Below are 20,839 nucleotides of genomic sequence, written 5' to 3' on the forward strand. Positions count from 1 at the left end.
GTTGACGCCGACTCTGATCCTCGAGCGAACGCGTCTGACTCTCGAACCGGGGCCGAACCTCCTCCGAGATACCAAGCCCGGACCGAACGCCGACGCGGAGCTTAGACTGATCCGAGACACGGAGCGCAGCGGGCGGCATCCTGCAACGGAGACAACAAAGGAATAGAACTGTTACAGCACAGCCTAGAGATCACCGATGAGGGGAAGTCATGTGACCATACTGGATCGTCTACGATCCATTCTCACGATCCAGGTCTATGATCCATTCTCATGATCCATAGTCATGATCCATCGGATAGGTATTTCCGGGCAGAACTCAGCATGTATATAAGACACTCCTTAACCATGGGGATTAGGACCCCGTGGTCAACTCAAATAGCAATCTTGATAGCAACATTGCTAGTAACGGCCTATTCATCTATCTCTTTCTCTTGCTTTCTGACCTCAAGATAAACCCAACCAGCCTCCGCCTAAGAAGTCTTAGGTCCGCCGTTACAAGAACGCGCGGGCGGAACTTCGCGACAAAGAGGACGAAGGTAAGCGATATGCGAAACCGCCAGACAAAGGACGAAGACGAGCCGCTCACGATGTTTGGTTGAAACGAGATCAGATGCTTGCGCTTCGGAGGCATGATGACAGAGGACTTACAGTACAAAAGAAGGAAGACAATGGGAACACACAGCTACCGGAGCGCAATCATAAACTAGTGATCTTCGGGAAGATCCTTGAGGGGGGGAAGTAGAGTCACTAGAGCGTAACGGCGGGCCTGGATCTTAGACCGAAAGCTCGTCGGGTTTATCTTGAAGACAAGAAGTAGGAAGTGAGTGGGCAAAATAGGCCGTAGCTACTAGCAGTAAGGTACTAGGTGTGACGGCGCGGCAGGCACCTAGGCGGTAAGGTAGGCGGTGTGGAGCATTCCTTTGTCTCCGGAATACTGCTGGTCCTACTCGCCTATATATCTCACGTTGCACGAAGCCCTGCAAATTCTTTCCTTGCTTTCCTCTCATGCTTTCGATTCTGTATGACTAGCTACTGTAGTAATACATCATTTTACTATGACTGAGCGCCGTCAGAGGTTGGGTTTTGCGGGTTGGGTTAACAAGTCTAGTGCGTAACAAAGACCTTGTACATATACATATATATATACACGCATATATAAACTCCAGCTGATAACTCCAATTTTCCATCCTGTATAAGTGTGCAAAGAAGGCCACGCGATGGTACACTGCAGCTGAATAAAACTCGACAATAAACAATTTCTCCAAAAACTTCCCATCCATGGCACTAGTCTAATACCTATTCCAGGCCGAATATCCCTCATTATACATTACCGGATTGACCAGCAGCCGCTGAGCGCTTTTTTCAGCCTGCGGAAAGACGCCCGTCGACGACCACAGCGCCTTACGCAGATCATGCGGGTCGTACGACGCGATGTCGTGGAACTCAGACGCATCGCTCTCTTTGCGTCGCTTGTTATCGGTCTCCATCCACTTACCCTCGCGCGCGCCGAGCTCTGGGATCTTCAGGTCGATGATACACGCCGCGAAGGACGGGCGTCGTCTCTTGGCAGCGGAGCCACCGCTGGAGTTGTTGTCGTCAACTGCGCTGACGTTCCGTTGGGACTGCGCGGTCAAGAACGCTCGGTCGAATGGAGCCGGCTGGCTCAGCTGTTTCCGCTTGCGCGTGGCTCTGGTCGGCAGCGGAGATAGCAGACCGGACTCGGCGCGGTCCATCAACTTAGCGGACGCGATGCTGCCATCCGAGCCGATGGACACGGACTTGACACCGACGTCGAGGAGCGACGTGCCCGCCGACGTGCACGTGTCGATGTCAAAGATACGAGCCTCGCCAGCAGCGCCAAACGCCCAGACGCGAACACCGCCGTGCGACGTCTGTATGGCGAACTCGACCACCTTGTCCATCCTGCCGATCTCCTTGCCGTAGATCTTGAGCGGCCACATCATCGCCGTCGGCCGGTAGCTGACGCTGAGGAGGAACTCCCAGTCGCCATTCTGATTCTGAGCGAGACTGCCGCGGCGCTTTCTGTTCCGCTCGCTGTCCAGGAACCAGTCGCGAGCGAGATCGCTGTCTCCAATCACGCCGTCGCCTTGTCTCTCGCGCTCTCTCCTGATGACGTTGAACACGTCCAGCGGAACCGAGTAAAGCACGATCCGGTCCTGGTACGCCGCGACGATACGCAGACCCCAGCTCAGATCGGAGCCGGCCGCGAAGACGGTAGGGATGCGCTCTTCCTTACCGCTCTCAGAAAGCTCCTTTTCAAAGGGCGGCACGCAGATAAGCGCCCGAGTTAAGCTCGTGGGACCGCCGATAGGAGCGTCAGACCCGATGCAGAGTAATCCTGTATGCGGCTCGATGAAGAGGATGTGCAGGCCGTCATTGATGGGAATGGCGCGGTAGTGATGACAGTGCGTCGCCTTAACCAGGCTGAGGCTGCCGTTCTTCCTAGGTGTCCAGTGTGTGAACGAGTGCACCCCGGACAATAAATGGAACCGGCACGTCGAGCGATGCTCGCCGTGCAGAGAGTCGTTGTAGCATTGACATCCAGAGCCTCCGGGACCAGCCAGAGACGAGATCAGTCTGAGATTCGATGGCGTCTCCACTTCGGAACGGTTGGGCAGGAAGTGCAGGATCTCTGACGGCTGCGACATGGGGAACAGCTTTCGGGAATCCTCCTTGGTCTTCTCATCCACCCAATGTAGCTCAATGCCGGAACCGCAGCCAAAGGCGACACATCGACGCCCTGGGCAAATGGAGACGCTGCGAGGAGGGTCTTCCTCGGAGCAGAGATCGTGGTAATACCGCCGAGGGGTCCGGCTGAGTCGAGTCATTTTCGTGGGCGAGCTGCGACCGTCACGCTGGGGGCTGGGGCTCTTGTCAGAGGTAGTCGCACTCGAGGCGATGGCATCACGCAGGCTGACGCTCTCGCCGACATCATCAGACCGCCGGGAGGCGTCACTTTTCGGGATGGATGATGCCGACAGGTCACTCGGCGAATGCACATGGTTGCCTTTGATGTCGCAGATCATCCCCATGCGGCCGCGCAGGAGGGCTGCGATGACAAACCTCGGTGTGCTCGTGTCGATAGTCGCGGACAGTACCTCGTACGGACATCCGACACTAGAGATCGGCTCGATGTCGAGGTCATCGTCCGTGAACTCCGACCTGTTGTTCGACTTCAAGCTCGGCCGGGAGTCGCCAGATTTTCTGTTCCGGAGGTGATAAACGTAGATCATGCATCCTGTAGTTACCAACAAGTAGTGCCCGCAGCCGCTGACACTGAACTTCGGACTGCGCGCAAAAGCCGGATCTCTGAGCGCGGCCGTGATTCGAGGAGCATTGTAAGGTCCACTAAGTGCATTCTTAGTATAGCCCGGCGACTCCTTGGGTAGGGATTCACGCGAGAGACCCGAGAAGTCGACAACGCCGGTCGTGAGGAAGCCGGCTCTCTCGACGTTGATCTTCCGGCCAGACAGGAGACATTCCGTCGAGAACCTCCTGCTCAACCTCCACACGAGGCTTTCGTCTGAAGGACGGTTGGTCTGGCAGTCCCGCTGCCAGGCATCCCACCATCCAGCTCTCTTCAACATGCCTTCCAACAGATCCTTGTCCAAGCTCACGCGCATCCACTGAGAGCACGTGCGCCTGGCGTTGTCGAAATCCCGCGGACTCAGCATCGCGTAGATCTGGAAGAGGATCTCGGCCGGGACGATATTCGCAGCGGGAGGCGTAAGCGGCATGACAGTGTCAATGGCTCGTGACCACTTTTTACAGGTCAAGCGAAGGGACTGGCGGGTTTTCGAAGGGATGAAACGCAGCAATCTCTTCACCACGGCGGGTGGCACGTCAGGGGCGGCCCTCGGGGGAGTTTCGTCGTCCGGGATGATATCCTCCATGATAACTTGTGTCGACTCCGATTCCGCGGATGACGAAGACGAATCTGTAGTCTCACTATCTGACGATTCAGAGACATGCGCCTCGGCAGACTTAGCTGTGGTAAGATGGTCGGATCCAGCCGACAGTGGATGCTCTGCAGCAGCACTTTCATTCAGGGAACCCGGAAGACCAGTGTAGCCGGCAGGGTCTATATGACTGTCTGGCGCATTGGCCAGTGGCATTTCTGCCGTGGTGCTAGGAACCTCAGCCCAGCTTATCCGTCTCTCTGACATGGTGAAATCGGCTTCCTTAGTCGGTTCTGTAGTTGTGTAGCCCGTGTTCGTAAAGAAGGCCGCTGGACTCCAACGGCAAACGTCCCAATTTCACTCGACGCACACTTCACGCGGTTTTCGCTTCCGACCCTCTTTCAGGTCGGATAAGGGGAAAAAAAACGGTATCGTTAGGAGAGGAACGAGCCCGTCCGCTGTTCCTTGCAGATTAGCTCGTTATCTCAACTGCTGAATCTGCGCACACGAAGGTATGAAATCTCACTTTCGATAGTAGGTCAAGAAATTCCGCTGTTGTAATAACGATCGAGAAATTGCCAGCCAACGGGCAAGCAACGGTAGTCAAAAATGAACGACGAAGAAAACGACAATATCAACTCAAAACTGTTCCGACCGGTCAATTCCCATCGAGCTCAAGAAATTCCCTGATAATTAAATTGGCCACACACTGCCTAGCAGAGGCAAAGAGAAGTCAATCCGCGCGATTCATGGGAGGAAGCGTTGTTCATGAAAGGTCAAGACCATCGCCACTCTGCCTTCCCATTCCACTTTGGAGAGCGCACTAGTTCTCGTAGAGCGCTCCAGACCGTCGCTGCTGATTGAGCGGTGGCGATAGCAGAGCGGGTGATAACGCTAGAGTTTGATATACGGATCGAGGGACAACCGGGGCTTTTCTGATAATGAGTTATATCTAGTCGACGAGAGGAGAGAAAAACCGAGCAGCAGGAGGAACGGAAGATTCCCGTGGATAAAAAGCTCGTACCAGAGAAAGGCCGACCGCAGGGACCGCGGGAGGGAAAGCATATGTAAGCTCCCGTCTGACGTCGACAACTGACCCGACCCGGACCCAGGGAACAGGGAACGCATCCACCACCTGCAAAAGGCAGCATCGCATCGCGGTGGATCCGGAGGGCCAAGCCACGGTCGAACCCCATCGTTCAGGGAGCCGACAAACTCAACGAGAAGGCAGGAAAATAGTCTGCATTGAGTTTGGAATCGTTTCGACGTCCAACAAGGCCTGCATCGACCGGCGCGAATGCAGAGACCTGGTCGCGCAGGAGACTAGAAAAAGCGCTTGGCGAGTAAGATGAGTCGGGGCGGAGCCCTATGGGGAACGAACGGGGACACGACACGGGGTAGGCGGACAGGAATGGAGGGGGGGGGGGGGGGGGGCGGGTCCTCTGCCCTGCCAGTGTCCAGGAAAACCCGCCACTGTCACGGAGGGGGCGGAGGACGTTAGGAGTTTCGTCGGTGGGGCGATCTCGAGCAATTTTCGTCGTGACCCCAGACTGATGGACAACAGCTGCTCGTAGAGAGAGATGCGCGAAGAGATGTCGGACTCAGGATGAAACTGCGTGCTGCGGACAGAGGAAGTCTCAGAGAGAGAGAGAGAGAGAGAGAGAGAGCCGAGGAATGCGGTGCTGCATCAGGCGGGCCGGATGCGGTCGGTCGGTCCGGTCACCGCCTTCCGGAATGGAAGAGGGAAAATCGATCTCACGCTCACGCTGACAACGGTATCGATTGCTGTAGATGTAGCTACATGCCGGACTCCAGATCCATAGCCAAGTCTTCCATACGAACCCGTCCTATGTACATTTCAAGCAGCACCAGCTATGACTACCTAACACAGCTACTCTACAGCTCAAAGCTGATCGGTAGCCGCGGCCTCTGCTAGCTACCAAACGTAGTATATACTCCGTCCTACTCCAACGTATGTACTGTACATACATACAGTAGTCCTCTGCATCCTGCACGGGACTCTCTGCAAGACGCGGAGCTAGTCCAACTCGTCACAACTCAGGACTCAGGGGGGACCCCGGTCTTGCACTGTTGCCAGGAATGCTACTATCACAACTCAAACCGGCTCGCCTGTTGCGGTGCTGTTTTATTGGGACGCGGAAGCAGAGCCAACTGTCCCTGTGCTGTCCCTCTAGCCGAATTCAATAAAGTCAAGACGACGTCATCGCAGAGGTTCTCACGCAAGCTGACCTTGTCACGTGCTCTTCACCCAGAAGGTAGACTGCGTGTACAGTACCTAGTATTTCGCTGTTATGTTCCACAGCATGTTATTAAATAGATGATATATTATCTGCCACCTCATCTTCTACCGTGAGGTGTATAGTGTGTGCATCTTTCCTTGCAGCAAGCATTGGACACACGCACACATACATACATACAGCCCTGTAAGGTATACCCCTACCTATCGTATTGCCGTTAAAGAGGCTAGGTAGTCTATGCGGGAATAGACTCGCTACCTGCAATTGTGCTGCACATAGATTTACTGTAGTCCACATTCCTAAGTGACACACACATTGAAGCTGGAGTGCTTACTGCACACCAGGGACTGTACATAATTAGCACCCACGCAACCCTCCCGCACCAAGCCACGCCACGCAAGGAGGACCACGCCACGAGGTTATCTCGATCAGCCCTCCGGGTCTTAAGTCTCAGCCTCTCGGACGGAGAGTTTCGCAGATAAAGTAATATTGGTGACATTCTTCAGATGTCACACCATCACTCGGAGAGAACTGTTGCGATCCATCAACCGATGTCCATCCAATAGGTAAGGGAATGAAAACGAAGCTGTTTGTGTTTCGTTTCATTTTGTTCCATCCCATTTTACATTGATGGCACAGGTGTGGAGAGATACATCTACTGATCAATCACTCAATCAAATATATACATAGACACATGACGCGGGGCAAAAAAAAGGCAGCAGCAGGCAACACGTAACAAACACAGAGACAAGACATGAGACATGACGCAAGTTTGGTATCTCAGGCGTAGATCATGAGATAGAGACGTAAGGGGAAGACGCAAGGTGAGATGAGGCATAATGGCATAATCATGTTTATGGGAGGGGGGCGAGACTGTCAAGGGAAGAGAAGATGTCGGGTCAACTTCAGTATACTTGTGAAATCAAGCTCCTCGCGCGGTGTAAAAAGAAGCATCTAAACCAGCGCCGTCCCTCGCTCCATCTGGGCTAGATGCACTGGTACCATTCTGTTCCGGGATCCACGCATTGTCCAGCGGGATGAGCAGACTTGGGTTCATATATTTCTTCAGTCTAAGACCCAGGTCGCGGCCGCCGATCTCGAGGCGAAGTGAGTCGCGATCCAGACCCGATGCTGGCGACAGAGTCGATAACGGCGACGCGGATACGTCAGCGGCCCGGTCGCGATCGATGCTCCTCAGTGCGATGAACTTCATCAACGGCTCGTACGTCCTCGCGAAGAAGTACGTGAACCAGACAGTAGCGCCCAAGAGCGGCAGCAAGATCAGCGAACGAGTTATGGCTCTCCGCAGAGCCAGGACGCCTATCATGGCGAGCTGGAAGACCAACAAACCCACGAAAACGCGGCTGCAGATCATTGGCCACGCGCGGCCGGTCGAGTGCTGCTGGTGGTCCATCGCGTAGAGCAGTTGATATTTGTAGATGAACTTGCCGATGGTAAAGTACACCAGCCCGAAAAAGCAAATCAGCCAAGATCCAGGGAAGACGCTGTAAACAGCGCAGAGGATGAAGATGAGGATCGTCTGAGGGATGGAATGGCCGTAGCTGAAGGTGGGCGGTCTCGACAAATCAGCGTAGTCGCGCGGCGTCCTGGCCCAGAGGAAGTGGATCGGGTACATCGCAACACTGCCAAACTCCAACAACCGGAAAGGAAACAGACCAACGCCCTGAAGGATGATAAAGTTTCTGTAGAAAGGAGTAAAAGACTCGAGAGATTTCGCAAGCGCAAACGCAATAGTCGTGGCATCCTTAAACGCATCTCGCAGGTTTTCCATAAAGCCGTAAAACGTCGTAGCAGTACCAAAGACGGTAAAAACGAGAAAGAGGTTGAAGAAGGAAAAGAAGAAGTTCTTCGAGATAACTGACAGCTCAATATCGCCCCGGGACACCATCCCTTGCATGTTCGAAAGCCCTGATGTGTGGTCAGTTCAGTCATTAGCAAACTCTTGTCGAATACGTTGACTTACAGTTATAGAGGTATGGGACAGCAACCGTCAACAGCGACAGAGTCAAGGTCGGAAGACCGGTTTGGACAAGTGATTTGGCAAGCGGATGCTCCGACAACAAGTCCGCCAACCGTGGGAATACTTCGTGAAGCGTCTCCAGCTCCAGTAAGTAAGCGATGGGGATCAGAAGAACAGACCAAAATATCGTTAAGAATCCAATCACGCCCGTGATGAACCAGGACTGCATCATGCGCCTTGGGCGCGGGAGATAGGTATTTTTCCACACCACGTCCGCCGGTGCCGGTGCGAGTTTGGCCAGCAACTGCATCGGATGAGGGTCGAGAATGGCCTGTACAACCATCTGGGATGCGGCGATGGACTCCATAGTCACAAAAGCGAGGGCTGTCGGCGGATACTCCTTCTGCCGCGCAGCCTCGATTCTCTCATCCAGCCTGCGCAGCTTCTCTTCGTAGTAGTCAATGGCATCGATCCTTCTCCAGCGCAGTTTCAACGGCCCGTACCATATCGTGGTCTTAGGACGCCTATGGACATTGTGCATGACAGGAGCCCGGCCGTCTTCCTCGGAGAGGAGACGCGATCGCTCGGTACTCTCCGAAATGACACTCCCGCCACGCTGATGTGATCGTACCAGAGGCAATGTGTTTCCGCTCCCTTTCCGCCGTTTATAGCCAAGATATTTGGTCCAAGCCCGTTCCAGCTTACGTATCGTCTGCAGTCTCTCCTCCATCAGGCTATCCAGCTCCTGCCAGTTACGGCAGAGCGTGACGCTGTCGACTTTTCCGATCTGCAGGCCCTCGATGAATTCCTTGATCTTCTCTTCCGACCTCATATCGGGCGGAATTCCCGACAGGCGAATTGTCCGATCCGTGGTGGTCGTCTGGCTACCCAGATATCTTTGCCGCGTCTTGATGATCTTATTCGTCTCCTGAATGAGCAGGTATACGGCCAGTCCGGTAAAGGCATACGTGAACACCACGTACATCCACAGGTAGGTCGGGTCTGTTTTGAGCTTGCCCCCGTCGGGGGGCGCATCAAGCATCAGAAACGTTGTTCCATCCCCATCCTTGTCTCCGTCATCTTTATCCCAGCCGGGGAGTCCATATTTGCCAGTATACTTGTAATGGATCGGGAGGATAATGGTAGCGCCGAATAGGAAAGTAACCGTCAGGAACCTGATGGCAAACTTGAAGAAGGATAGAAACTAGACAGCCCATCAGCACCATTTCAACGAAGGCATCATAGCCACCAAGTCAATGTGCACGGGATGATAGGAACTCACCACATAGGCATCCAGACCAGCTGACTCCAGTACCTCCTCATCCGTAATACGGTACAGCACCAGGATCCAGCCAAAAAAGCTGTCCGGCAACTCGGGCAAGGTCGATGCTGCACATCGCTGTCTTCTCCTTGCGGCGTACAACTCCGTCCACTTAGGCCGTATCATCTATGATCCCGTCAGCCGTGGTTCCACTCTATACTTTCGAGACCTCGTTGAACACCGAGGTCAGGGAGCGGGAAGGACCTACACAAAACGTGAGAAACGCGCCGAGGCCGAGTGCGCAGCTAATGACAAACTGGGTATACAGATCGCGCTGGCCTCTCGTCTGATCCTCCCACCTACGCTCGTGACCGCCATCCCCGGTCCCGTTGTTGGTTGCTACAGCCGTCGCGACTGTGAGAACTGCCGTTGCGGCGGTCGCGGTCACCGACATCTCCTTTCGATCCTGGCGCTAGCGCGCCCCTTGGAGGTCCTTTTTCACCCTTATCTCCTCCTATCGGTACATATGCGTTACGAGAGGGGGGACGGGAAGAAAGGAGTGTATAATCGAGAGACGACCGCACTGAAGAAGTACCGAAGGAATAAAAACGACAGGAAGAGAAAAGCGGCAATGCCCGACTGGGGCGCCTGCACGCGAAGTGGCTGGCGGGGGAGGGAGGAAAATGCAATGTTTTGGGCCTCACCAACAGGGTAGGCTGTCTTGCTGCGCGATGACGGAGTTGGTGGAGCCGCGAGATGCTGAGTCAGCAGATCGTGCGGAGGACCCTCGCTATCACCGCTGGTCGCGACTCTGCACACCTCGCGTACACTTCATCTGTCGAGTCTGGAGCTGGCGTTCGAATTGCCGTCGACCTCGAGTCCTCGACCAGCTCGCTTGGAGTGTCAAGTGTGTGCGGTCGCCTCGAACTGCGCATACTCGTTATCCCAACCACCTGTATGCACTAGCGGCGGATGCTCCAGAAGGGACCCCACTGCACACCGCCAGGGCACCTCCTTCGATGACAGCCGTGTTAGAACCTGCAACCCGTAGTCCTAGAAATTCGATTTGGATTCTTATGCTTGTCCTGATCCTGAGGCGACAACTACACCGCAGGCACCCCGCGGGCACACATTGATAGCGATCGGAATCATCCGTACCCCCCCCCCCCCCCAAAATTCAGTATGGACCCCTCGATTCAGTCGATCCTAGTCGTCGTCATGCTTGCAAGCTTTCATCTTCCCGCCGTGTACGAGTGCATGAGACGAAGTGGTTTTGATGACCGTGTACGGGTCCTGACATACAGGAAGGCATGCTTTGCGCAGGCCCTGCAGAAATGGTCGTGTGGGAGGATCCCAAGACGTTGGAAGTGCATGAACAATATGTGGTACTTTCTTTCAGCGGCCTCTGCAGCCATCAATGAGTTCGCAGCCCTTGCTGGATAAGGCTGCCTGAATAGGACCTATTCTTACCTGCCGAAGCAGTGACCTCTCTTGCACGGACTTTTACTCTGGTTGAGGATTACAGCCCTTTTACATTTCTGTGCGTGACAAACCGATCACTTACCCTTGGAATACATGATCTAGAGAGCAAATGGACCTTTCTTCGTTGATACCCAAAGAGATCCCATCTGCAGAGCCGTTGTGATGCTAAATAACTTGAACCAAGATCTCAAATTCACATAACTACTGAATGCAACTTACTAATACACCACCACCACCACTCTCCTCGTCATCATCAATCTATAAAACATCCATCCGATCAAACACCCAAACCCAAACGCCATAACACTAATCCCCAATTCATTTGTCTCCCCCATCTCCTCCTCCTCACCCACGGACTCCACCACCATCCATCTCCACATACTCATTATTCCACGCAAATTCACACGCAGCAGATCGAAATCAAAACATCTTATCCAGAATACTCTCCCCGCCCGTATCCAACCTCTCCGCCTCCCTCCTCAACACGTCCGCCCGGAACTTCCTGAACGCCGTCTCGATCCTCCCTTTCGTATCCGGGTCCCTCGTGATCGTACGATTCGCCGCCCACGACCCCGTCAGCAAGCCCGTCTCCCCGCCGATGAACAACCCGCCCGCGGAGAAGAATAGATACGTCGCGAAGTCGCCCCAGGTCGTGGGTTCGATGAGGGGGGTGATATCCGGGACGGGCTCTACGTTCCACCTAATCAGTACAATTTTCTGTCCGGGACAGGAAGGGTGGGGGTCCAGGGGAAATGTTACCGGTTCTACCGTCTTTAAACTGCACCGCGACAGGCTTCTCCCTCGCTTTGAACGCCTCGAACATCTGACCCCGAGCCCTCCTCAATCTCACCGCCATGAAGACACCGAGCCCCAGGCCCAGGATGGATCCGACGGTCGTGTGCGTGGCGATCTGCGAGGCACCTTTGCGTAAGGCGTCCCGGTCCGAGGGGAGGAGGTCGTGTCGCATGTGTTCGTCCGCGAGAGAGGAGAGGTCGGTGTCCGGACGGGTGCGGCGGGTTACGGCGAAGGAGTCTTGGGACATACTTTCTTTCTTAAAAAAAGAGATCCGTAAGGTACGTATGTATAGATCCGACGAATTTATTTATTTTTTTGGAGTTATTTTATTTTCAACTCGATAAGAGGTAAGAATAAAAATGAAGCAGACGAGTAGAGAGAGCTGGTCAGGTAGAGCTTAGAGGCGAGGATGAGCCCGGAATATGGCAAGTGACGTCACGGATACTTACGTTTGTACATAGCGGATATAGATCGACAACCAAGAGACCAACTGATATGTGTGTGCCTGAGGCAGTCATCGGAGGTTAGTTGCTCCGAATCCTAGAGCCTTGGTATGCAACCTCATCCTTCCAATCCCCTTTGTACACCAGGCTGGCCTCCAGGTTTGTCCGTCTGCGTCGGCTTACCTCAAGCAGCACAGGACACATTCCCTACCGGGACCATTATCTCGTAAACGATTCCATGCCGCTTCCAATATGCACAACACCAAGCTTACAATAGTAGTATGTGTAAAGAGGCCCAACAGCCTACCGCTCAGGTCCCCAAGGCCATAGTGGGAACCATTTTCGTTAATACTTGTTGCCTGGCTTCTGTTCGTGATATCACTCGTACTTGTAATTCAGATCTAGCCGATCTTGCCGCCTATGACGCACAACCAGTCCAAACTACTCTGGAATCCGCCGTCGGGAGCTCTGAGTGCTTTGATCTCCTGCTTCCGCTGATCGTACTTGCCCTTATCTATGGCACCAGTTGCACGACCACCGCGTCGCGATGCTTTTAGGCTTTTTCTGGACGTGTCGGAGCCATTCCGGGTTCTGCATTGTGGATATAGGTCAACAAGACCTTTAATACTCTAAACGCCATGATGCACAGTATGAGCGTCCAGATACTTGGCGCCGTCTACTGCGGCTCAATGACAGCAATCAATGGCTTTCCTGGCGTTGGAGTTATCTGTTTGACGGTCAGTTACGCCTGTCTTATCGCGCGGTATTACTATTCGGCGGCCGCGCCCATGCAGCCCATCTGAAGAATGGTAACTTCGACCCAGGGATCCTCGGAGCTGTCTGGAGCATGATTGTGCTCTCAAAGTACCCTCACCTTTTTCTCATTGTTATAATAACTCAGAAGCGTGAGGAAAACTAATTGGCAGTTTCAATTGCAGGTTGAAGTGCATTAGCTGTCTCTTTGATCTGCATGCTATCTTCTCTCTCTGTCACCGCCAAGGCCATGAACTACACATCCATCGTGTTCATCGTTGTCGCTTTGGCCTGGTAGTGGACCTGGAGTCACAGAAACTACGCCAGCCCCCTGGCACACGAGGATGCAGAAAACAAGGACACTATATAATTGAAAAAAAAGAAAGAAAAAACATATTTAACATCGGATACTGAGAAAATCGTTATATATGTACGAGTAGAACAGAGTAGTGTGCACACAAAACAAAGTCAATCTGTTATTGCAAGATGGTCAAGTGTCTAAATCAGACATAGCACAATAGAGAAACACTGGAAAGGGGCTGGTGACCGATCGGGTCCTTTCAACAAGGCTTAGTAGCTATTGTACACTACTTATATAATACCTGCGCCATGCTGCATCTGCTGAAAACGCCAGACTATTGGGACATATTCTTTCTGCTCCAGCTGGCGTAAAACATAATAATAGGAAGTGTGACTGGTATTCTCCTCACGCGTTCCAAGCTGCAAATGTGATGGCTCAGTACAGCCAGGTTGCTCGTTATCATTTGCAACAGGTAGTCCACAACCACAGAGATGAAGAATGAAATAGCTCTGATCATCGTCACACAGCTTGCAAACTTCATACTTCAGTGCTTTAGGATCTTTGGCAAACTGGAGAAGATAAGTGAAGATATATGCTCGCACACCAGTTGTTTTTCGTGCTGGACTACCTGCACCAGAAAAGGGCTGAAGTTGACCAGACTCCCATTTTTCCTCTTCCTCATCGGTCTTGGCTTCAGGCCCTCTTTCAGCGAGTGGACAATTGTGCCCTTACCACAGCTCTGTAAGAACTTCCGGGCATGTGCACGAATGTCTGCAACAACCAGTTTTGGCGCCTTGTATCCATCTCTGGTTCCACAGGTTTTGCAATGTTCAACACCAAGTAAGCTAGCACTGTGGACACCTTGCTGGCCATGACAACAGTTGATCTCCTGCAGCTCATACACACCTCCCTATCCAAATATTTCAGAAAGAAACTTGCCAAAGTACTTCCATCGGGCTCCTCGGCGGTGAAAGATAGGCAGTACACTCTGTATGTGCTGGCGATGTGACTTCTTAGGCATTGATTACAGGTCTGTAAGGTGTGACTTGACTAAACGAAGGCAATATAAAGATATAGAGCGGATTTGTATTGAACATGGTTGCTGGTTGCTTCACCTAGGGATTCATGGGGCTTTATATTAAAGCTATTTACTAGTACCAATCCGAGTCCTGAATGCAATTGAGCCCTCGTTTCTGTCTAGGAATGAGTACTGAGCTCCTCTGAAAACCGAAGACAAATGAATGGGAAGGGCTGTGCCTACGCCTCGTCCGCTAGTGGTCAACAAAGTCTTACTATGCGAGTCTAGACCCGGCGTTAGTTGCTTCTTGACTAGGCTGATATCCGACCAGGTTGCTAGTGCAGCTGATCTGATACTACTGAGATTCGCCCTCTGAAAATGTACACAGTACGGTCCGATCCACTTTCTCAGAAAGCACCGACACGTACGAGAACAACAGCCCTGCGAATCCAGGAAGTCACGATAGAAGCCGTGGAAGCAGTCAAGTACGCAGTAGGTACGCGTCTGGCTTGATAGCTCACTTACAGCGGCAGAGCAGACCAGATGGGTGCAGGCTAAAGCCGTATCATTCCAAGAAGCGCTACCCTCCATAGCTGGGATCGACATGAACTGCCTCCACAACACAAGCACCTCATATATATGACATCGCTCAGGTGCAGAGTAGCAAGCAACAGCTTCAGCTGTCCATCGAGAGCTCGGACCGGAATCGGCGTCACGTCATTATATTGATCAAGTTTAACGTCCATATAGAGCCTTCCGGCTATGATAGACCCTGATTCCTGGGCTGCAATTCTCATTCTGAACTTGTTGCCCCTATCTAGTCCCTGGGGCTAGACCCCCATCTATAATCATTCTTGACCTTTTCCTCGCCCTTGTGACGGCGTGGCAGACACCTGAGGCATTCAGACAGACATTCGGCCTTTGGCCGAACCTCCAACCCGAACTCCTAACCGAGAGACCAGGCCCTTGCCTATATCCCCCTGCCACACAAAGCCTCACAGATTTCTCTTTTTCCTTTCCTTTCCCATGCTTTGTATTCTAATAGTTGGTCACCGTAGGTTATAGAATACGTATGGACGCCGCTACAGCCCTAGCCTGCCTATCTACATAGGGCTTTTGAGCTCTAGGCGTCACGTCATTATAAATATGGACGAACAGCAAGCACTTCGCGATTCGAGTTCAGCGCTTCGCTACTGCGGTATCTAGTCCTGTAGAAGTCGAAGCAAGAAGAAGGAAAGAAAATGCGAAGCGTCTTGCCGCGTGGGACGAAGAAATAGTCAAGACGATTGCCGGGATGTGACAGAAAGGCAGTAGTAATATTCATACTTGATCCTGATCCAGCCAGCTTATATTATACACCCACCGCCACGCAGGACGTTCCTCCAAACACCGGCCCAAAAACATGCTACATGCTAGACACAAGGCAAGGACCAAGCAAATGTATATATTACTGTACGTAGTGTACTGTAGCAGGGTGGCCAAGCAGATATTCATCTCCCGCTCGTTCCGACCCGTTCCTGCCCGCAGCTGAGGATTCGAAGGACGTTTTACAGATACCTTCCGTTTGGCGTAGTGTAAATAGTATATTAGGTACCTAGTCACGACTCACGATCAGAACTTGCCTTTGTTTAGGCATGTGTGCATACATACCTACATCTGTGTGTTTCGCAGCTCGCTTCCTCGCAGAAGCAAACAGCGATATCACCACTTCAATAGATGAGATGAGACGCCCCCAGTATGCCCAAGAAGACCCCCAAACACTATCCGTATGTACACCAAAAACATAGTTTATAGTTCTAGTTCTACTTCTAGTTCCATCATATAGGTGTAACGGCGGACCTAAGACTTCTTAGGCAGAGGCTCGTTGGGTTTATCTTGAGGACAGAAAGCAAGAGAAAGAGATGAATGAATAGGCCGTTACTAGCAATGTTACCTATCAGGATTGCTATTTGAGTTGACCACGGGGTCCTAATCCCCATGGTTAAGGAGCGTCTTATATACATGCTGAGTTCTGCCCGGAAATACCTATCCGGTGGATCATGACTATAGATAGATCAAAGAATCCAGATGGATCAAAGGTCCAGATGGATCATAATAGAATCCCCCCTTGTCTGTCCTGCTCATGGTCTCCAGGCTGTGCTGTAACACTACTCCGCCCCCCCCCCCCAACGGATCTTCGGCCCGAAGATCATTAGCTTATAACTGGCAACTGCTAGTCCTGATCCTCCAGAGGGTGAGCGGTCCTCTAGGCGGATATGTCAAGAGGGTCTGAGCGCAGCCCCCTCCTCCTCCTCTGGTGGGGGTTCAGATGATCCTGGCCTTCCTGCTGGGGCTGAATCTCCTGTGGACTATTCTCGCGTGCTGTTCTGGCATTCTTCCTTGGACGCCTTGTTTTCTTCGGAGGCCGCAGATCCTCTGGCTTTGGGCGATCTGGATTTCGGAGGTGGAATTCTCTGAGGAGTTCTTTGCAACCATCGCAGTTTTCTATAGGTTGCCAGGAGTTTTCAGCGTCATCAGACCCCATCCATTTCAAAAGGTACATGAATCGCCCATCAATTATGCCACTATCTAACACTTTCTCCACTTCATAGTCCTTGTCATCATCTGGGTTTTCAGGTAGAATCTCTTCAGTTTCGGTGACTGGGCGGGCATTGGTTGGTGCTGGTTCCAGTAACGATATATGAAAAACCGGGTGTATCCGCATAGTATCTGGCAATTTGAGGCGGAAATTGACCTCTCCTTTCTTTTCTGCAATTTCAAAAGGTCCGATCTTCTTAAAATTCAATTTGTTGTTAGGTCGTTTTGTTCTGACATTTTTTCTTAGGAGATACACTTTATCTCCTTTCTTTAATTCTGGTCCTTTGCGGTGGTGCTGATTGTGATACTTGGCTGTTCGGTAGGCAATGAATTGGATATTGAGGCTTAGTTGTTGATGAAGCTCTTTTAGTTGGTAGGCTCGGAGGATCCCTTTTTGGGCTAGAACTTGGCTTGGTATTGGTTCCTGGTAAGCTGTTGGTTCGAACCCGTAGTTGGCGTAGAACGGTGATTCCTGGATTGTCTCGTTCTTGGCACTGTTGTAGGCAAACTGAGCCAGGGGTAGAAGTTCTACCCAGTTGTCTTGTTGGTCGTTGATGTAGCAGCACAGGTATTGTTCCAGGGTCTGATTCATCCGTTCTGTTTGCCCGTCGGTTTGGGGGTGAGACCGTTGTCGAAAGTTTATGTTTGGAGCCGAGTTGGCGAGCCAGTGTCTGCCAGAACCCTGAGGTGAAAAGCTTGTCCCTGTCAGATACAAATTCCTCAGGTAGTCCATGATTCCCAAAGATGATCTGTAGGAATGTATATGCCAAATCCTCCACGTTGGATGACTTCCTATAGGGTAGGAAGTAAGCATATTTGGTGAGCCTGTCCACAATGACCAGGATGGAGTCATAGGTTACTCCAGTCAGGGGTTCCTTCAATCCTGGTAGGTCCGTGATGAAGTCTAGCAATATAGACTGCCAAGGTCTTTCTGGCGCAGCCAGGCTTTGCAGAAGTCCATAGGGTGCATGTCTTGCTGCTTTGCTCCTAATGCAAAGGTCGCACTGTGACACTATCCGCTGCACCATTTTCCGCAATCCTGGGAAGTAGAAATTCCGAGTGATTCTCTCAATAGTTTTCTCAATGCCCTGATGACCATGGGCGGGGGCTTCATGGATGTCTCTGACCAGGTCCTCTTGTAGTCTAGTGGGGATGTAGACCAATCCTCGGAATAGGATGATGTCTCCTTCTCCCTGGGTCACTATGGGATCATCCTTGATCTTTTTTCAATTCTTCAGCCATTGAATCTTTCTTATAAGCTTCCTTGATCTTCTCTGCCCATGTGCCTGATCCTAGTTGTAGCATAGGCGCCATTTGCCTATCCAGAGTGAGGGTCCCGTCAGCCTCTTGCCGCAAGATCGCAGGCTGTGGTAGAGGCTTATCCTCCTGGTGATCAGGCCTCCGGCTGAGCACGTCCGCTCGGGCATTCTTTGAGCCCTTTTGGTAAGTAATCTTGATATCATAGGGGGCCAACTCTTCTGCCCACCTGACCTGTCGTCGGGTCAACTCCTTGGTGGTGGTAAAGTATGCCAAGTTCTTGTGATCGCAGTATATCATGACCTGGTGCTTTGCCCCCTCAAGGTAGTGTCGCCATTCACGCAAAGCTGCCACGATGGCCAACAGCTCCTTGTCGTGTATATCATAATTTAGTTCTGGTGGGGTCATCTTTCGCAAGTAGAAAGCGATAGGGTGCAGTCGTCCCTGCTCATCAGGTTGGTTGATGCATGCCCCTATGGCAAAGTCCGAAGCATCTGTCTCCACAAAGATAGACTTTTCTGGGTCATAAATCCCTAAGACCGGTGCCTCGCAAAATTTTTGCTTTTAGGAGATTGAATGCCTTCTGTTGTTTATCCCTCCATGCAAACCCTTGGTCTTTTTGGGTAAGCTTTGTTAAAGGTTCCGCTTTCTTGGAGTAGTTCCATATGAACTTTCAGTAGAAGTTGGTGAAACCAAGAAAGGACTGTACTTCCTTGACTGTTGTTGGAGCAGGCCATTTCTTAATGGCTGCCACCTTCTTTTCATCCATTTCAACATGTCCTGGGGATATCACAAATCCAAGGAACTCTGTCTTCTGGGTGTGCCATTTGCATTTCTCAGGCGCAACTGAAAGCTTCTTTTCCTTCAGGGCTTGCAGAACCTTTCGCACATGTTGCCTATGCTCTTCCAAGGTTTCTGAGTAGATGAGGATGTCATCCAGGTATGCCATGCAAAAGATATCTAGGTATTTGCGCAAAGTATTGTTGACTAGGCTCTGAAATGTAGCAGGCGTGTTGGTGAGTCCAAACAGCATAACTGTATATTCAAAATGCCCTAGCTGAGTCCTGAAGGCGGTTTTCCATTCTTCACCTTCCTTCATGCGAACCAGGTAGTATCCTTCCTGAAGGTCCAACTTGGTTAATCATTTGGCCTTGTGCAGTCTATCCTGTAACTCTGAGATGAGTGGTAAAGGATAGCGGTTCTTGATTGTGATATCATTGAGATGGCGATAATCCACACAGAGCCGCAGCTTCCCATTCTTCTTTGGAACAAATAGGATTGGGTAGCCCGCTGGCAATGTTGAGTACTGAATATATCCTCTTTCCAGGTTCTTCTCAATATATTCTCGCAGTGCCTGGTGCGCCTTCTCTGAAAGTGGGTAAATCGGTTTGAAGGCCGGCTGTGCTCCTGGTTTTAGGGGTATCTCATGGTCCCATGGTTGATGTTCTGGTAACTGCCCCTTGCCTCGCTCTTTGAAGACATCTTGGAAATCCCAGTATTCCTTTGGGACTGCCTCCATCTCATCCAAGGGCGGTTTAGCTTCCTTCTGTTCCAGGGATCCAATTGTCAATTCTGATGTGTGGGTAAGATACAAGACTCCTACTTGTTCTCCCCGTTTCCACATCCTTGCCATTGTGTTTCCAGAGATTTCCTTGATCTCCACTGGTTGTTCTCTTTTTCCCTCAGGCTGCCATTCAGGCCTTATGCCTCTGTTGGGTTCTTCTGCCAATTGCACCTTTCCCGTTACCCAATTTATCTGCTGGTTGTGCGTCCTTAGCCAGGGTATGCCCAGGATTATGTCGTGTCCTGGCATCTGTGTGATGTCAAGGTTGATCTTCTCCTTGTGTCGTCCGATTCTCAGTGTGGATTGGCTGGTTTCCATCCGCACCCATCCTTCACTGTAGCTGCTAGCTGATCCATCAACTGTGGATAGCTGGTAGGGTTCCCTCTTTCCTCTGTAGGGAATCTGGTTTCTGGTGACAAAATGTAACGACGGGCCTAAGACTTCTTAGGCGGAGGTTCGTTGGGTTTATCTTGAAGGGCAGAAGACAAGGGAAGGGATAGATAATAGGTCGTTACTAGCAATGTTAACACTAGGATTGCTATTTGAGTTGACCACGGGGTCCTAATCCCCATGGTTAAGGAGCGTCTTATATACATGATGAGTTCTATCCGGAAACACCTATCCGGTGGATCATGACTATGGATGGATCAAAGGTCAGGTTGGATCAAGAATCCAGATGGATCATTCCCGCTGATTTGATCCATTGTCACGTGATGGATCCGCCCCCTCATCGCCTTGTTGGAGATTCCTAGGCTGTGCCGTAACACAAAAGTGTTGCTGATGAAGTTCCCCATGGCTCCACTGTCAATCATGGCCCTTGCCTTTCTTCCATTGATTCTAACAGTGATCACCAGTTGTTTCAATAAGTCCGTTCTGTTGAGTGTAATACTGTTTGATGTCCATATAACTGAGTCTAGGGACCAGGTCTGAGGCCCCTGTGAGGGTCCCTCACTGGCAGAGTCCTCTAGTTTTTTGACTTCCTAGGGGCCCGCAGGAACCATCCTGTTGCTGCCTTGAAGGCATAATGGTCTGCACAATTGTTGTCATAGCAGGTAGTCCAGGGAAGTTGGGCATGTCCATCCTGCTTAGCGGCCGACACCTGTTTCTTGTCTTTTCCTGGCCTGCTTGGGCATTTCCATTCTAGGTGATCATCTTTTCCGCAGTGGATGCACAGCTTCTGCTTGTAATGTTTCTTCTGCTCTTCAGTCCAATTGGGGTTTGGTCCTTGA

General features: G+C 51.6%; 6 protein-coding genes across 6 annotated transcripts; all 6 read right to left on the bottom strand.

The window, feature by feature from the left end:
• Nucleotides 1–1,289: 1,289 nt before the first annotated feature.
• On the bottom strand, nucleotides 1,290–4,187 carry VTN00DRAFT_3474 (uncharacterized protein; the record flags this gene model as incomplete). Its single annotated transcript, XM_069429795.1, has 1 exon — nucleotides 1,290–4,187. One exon carries the CDS (start codon nucleotides 4,185–4,187, stop codon nucleotides 1,290–1,292), a length of 2,898 nt encoding a protein of 965 aa, XP_069282738.1.
• A 2,913-nt stretch (nucleotides 4,188–7,100) lies between these two features.
• Nucleotides 7,101–9,874, bottom strand: VTN00DRAFT_3475 (uncharacterized protein; the record flags this gene model as incomplete). The annotated part of the gene is made up of 4 exons (XM_069429796.1): nucleotides 7,101–8,107; nucleotides 8,163–9,363; nucleotides 9,442–9,606; nucleotides 9,689–9,874. 4 exons carry the CDS (start codon nucleotides 9,872–9,874, stop codon nucleotides 7,101–7,103), a joined length of 2,559 nt encoding a protein of 852 aa, XP_069282739.1.
• A 1,448-nt stretch (nucleotides 9,875–11,322) lies between these two features.
• VTN00DRAFT_3476 (uncharacterized protein) lies at nucleotides 11,323–11,944 on the bottom strand (the record flags this gene model as incomplete). The annotated part of the gene is made up of 2 exons (XM_069429797.1): nucleotides 11,323–11,591; nucleotides 11,662–11,944. The coding sequence occupies 2 exons, from the start codon at nucleotides 11,942–11,944 to the stop codon at nucleotides 11,323–11,325; spliced, it is 552 nt and encodes a 183-aa protein (XP_069282740.1).
• A 4,513-nt stretch (nucleotides 11,945–16,457) lies between these two features.
• VTN00DRAFT_3477 (uncharacterized protein) lies at nucleotides 16,458–17,522 on the bottom strand (the record flags this gene model as incomplete). Its single annotated transcript, XM_069429798.1, has 1 exon — nucleotides 16,458–17,522. The coding sequence occupies one exon, from the start codon at nucleotides 17,520–17,522 to the stop codon at nucleotides 16,458–16,460; it is 1,065 nt and encodes a 354-aa protein (XP_069282741.1).
• A 476-nt stretch (nucleotides 17,523–17,998) lies between these two features.
• VTN00DRAFT_3478 (uncharacterized protein) lies at nucleotides 17,999–18,454 on the bottom strand (the record flags this gene model as incomplete). Its single annotated transcript, XM_069429799.1, has 1 exon — nucleotides 17,999–18,454. The coding sequence occupies one exon, from the start codon at nucleotides 18,452–18,454 to the stop codon at nucleotides 17,999–18,001; it is 456 nt and encodes a 151-aa protein (XP_069282742.1).
• Nucleotides 18,455–19,187: 733 nt separating this feature from the next.
• VTN00DRAFT_3479 (uncharacterized protein) lies at nucleotides 19,188–19,679 on the bottom strand (the record flags this gene model as incomplete). The annotated part of the gene is made up of 1 exon (XM_069429800.1): nucleotides 19,188–19,679. One exon carries the CDS (start codon nucleotides 19,677–19,679, stop codon nucleotides 19,188–19,190), a length of 492 nt encoding a protein of 163 aa, XP_069282743.1.
• Between the last annotated feature and the right edge of the window lie 1,160 nt (nucleotides 19,680–20,839).

The sequence above is a fragment of the Thermoascus crustaceus genome (assembly GCF_041956765.1).
Source record: "Thermoascus crustaceus strain CBS 181.67 unplaced genomic scaffold VTN00scaffold_18, whole genome shotgun sequence".
In the NCBI taxonomy this organism is placed as follows: domain Eukaryota; kingdom Fungi; phylum Ascomycota; class Eurotiomycetes; order Eurotiales; family Thermoascaceae; genus Thermoascus; species Thermoascus crustaceus.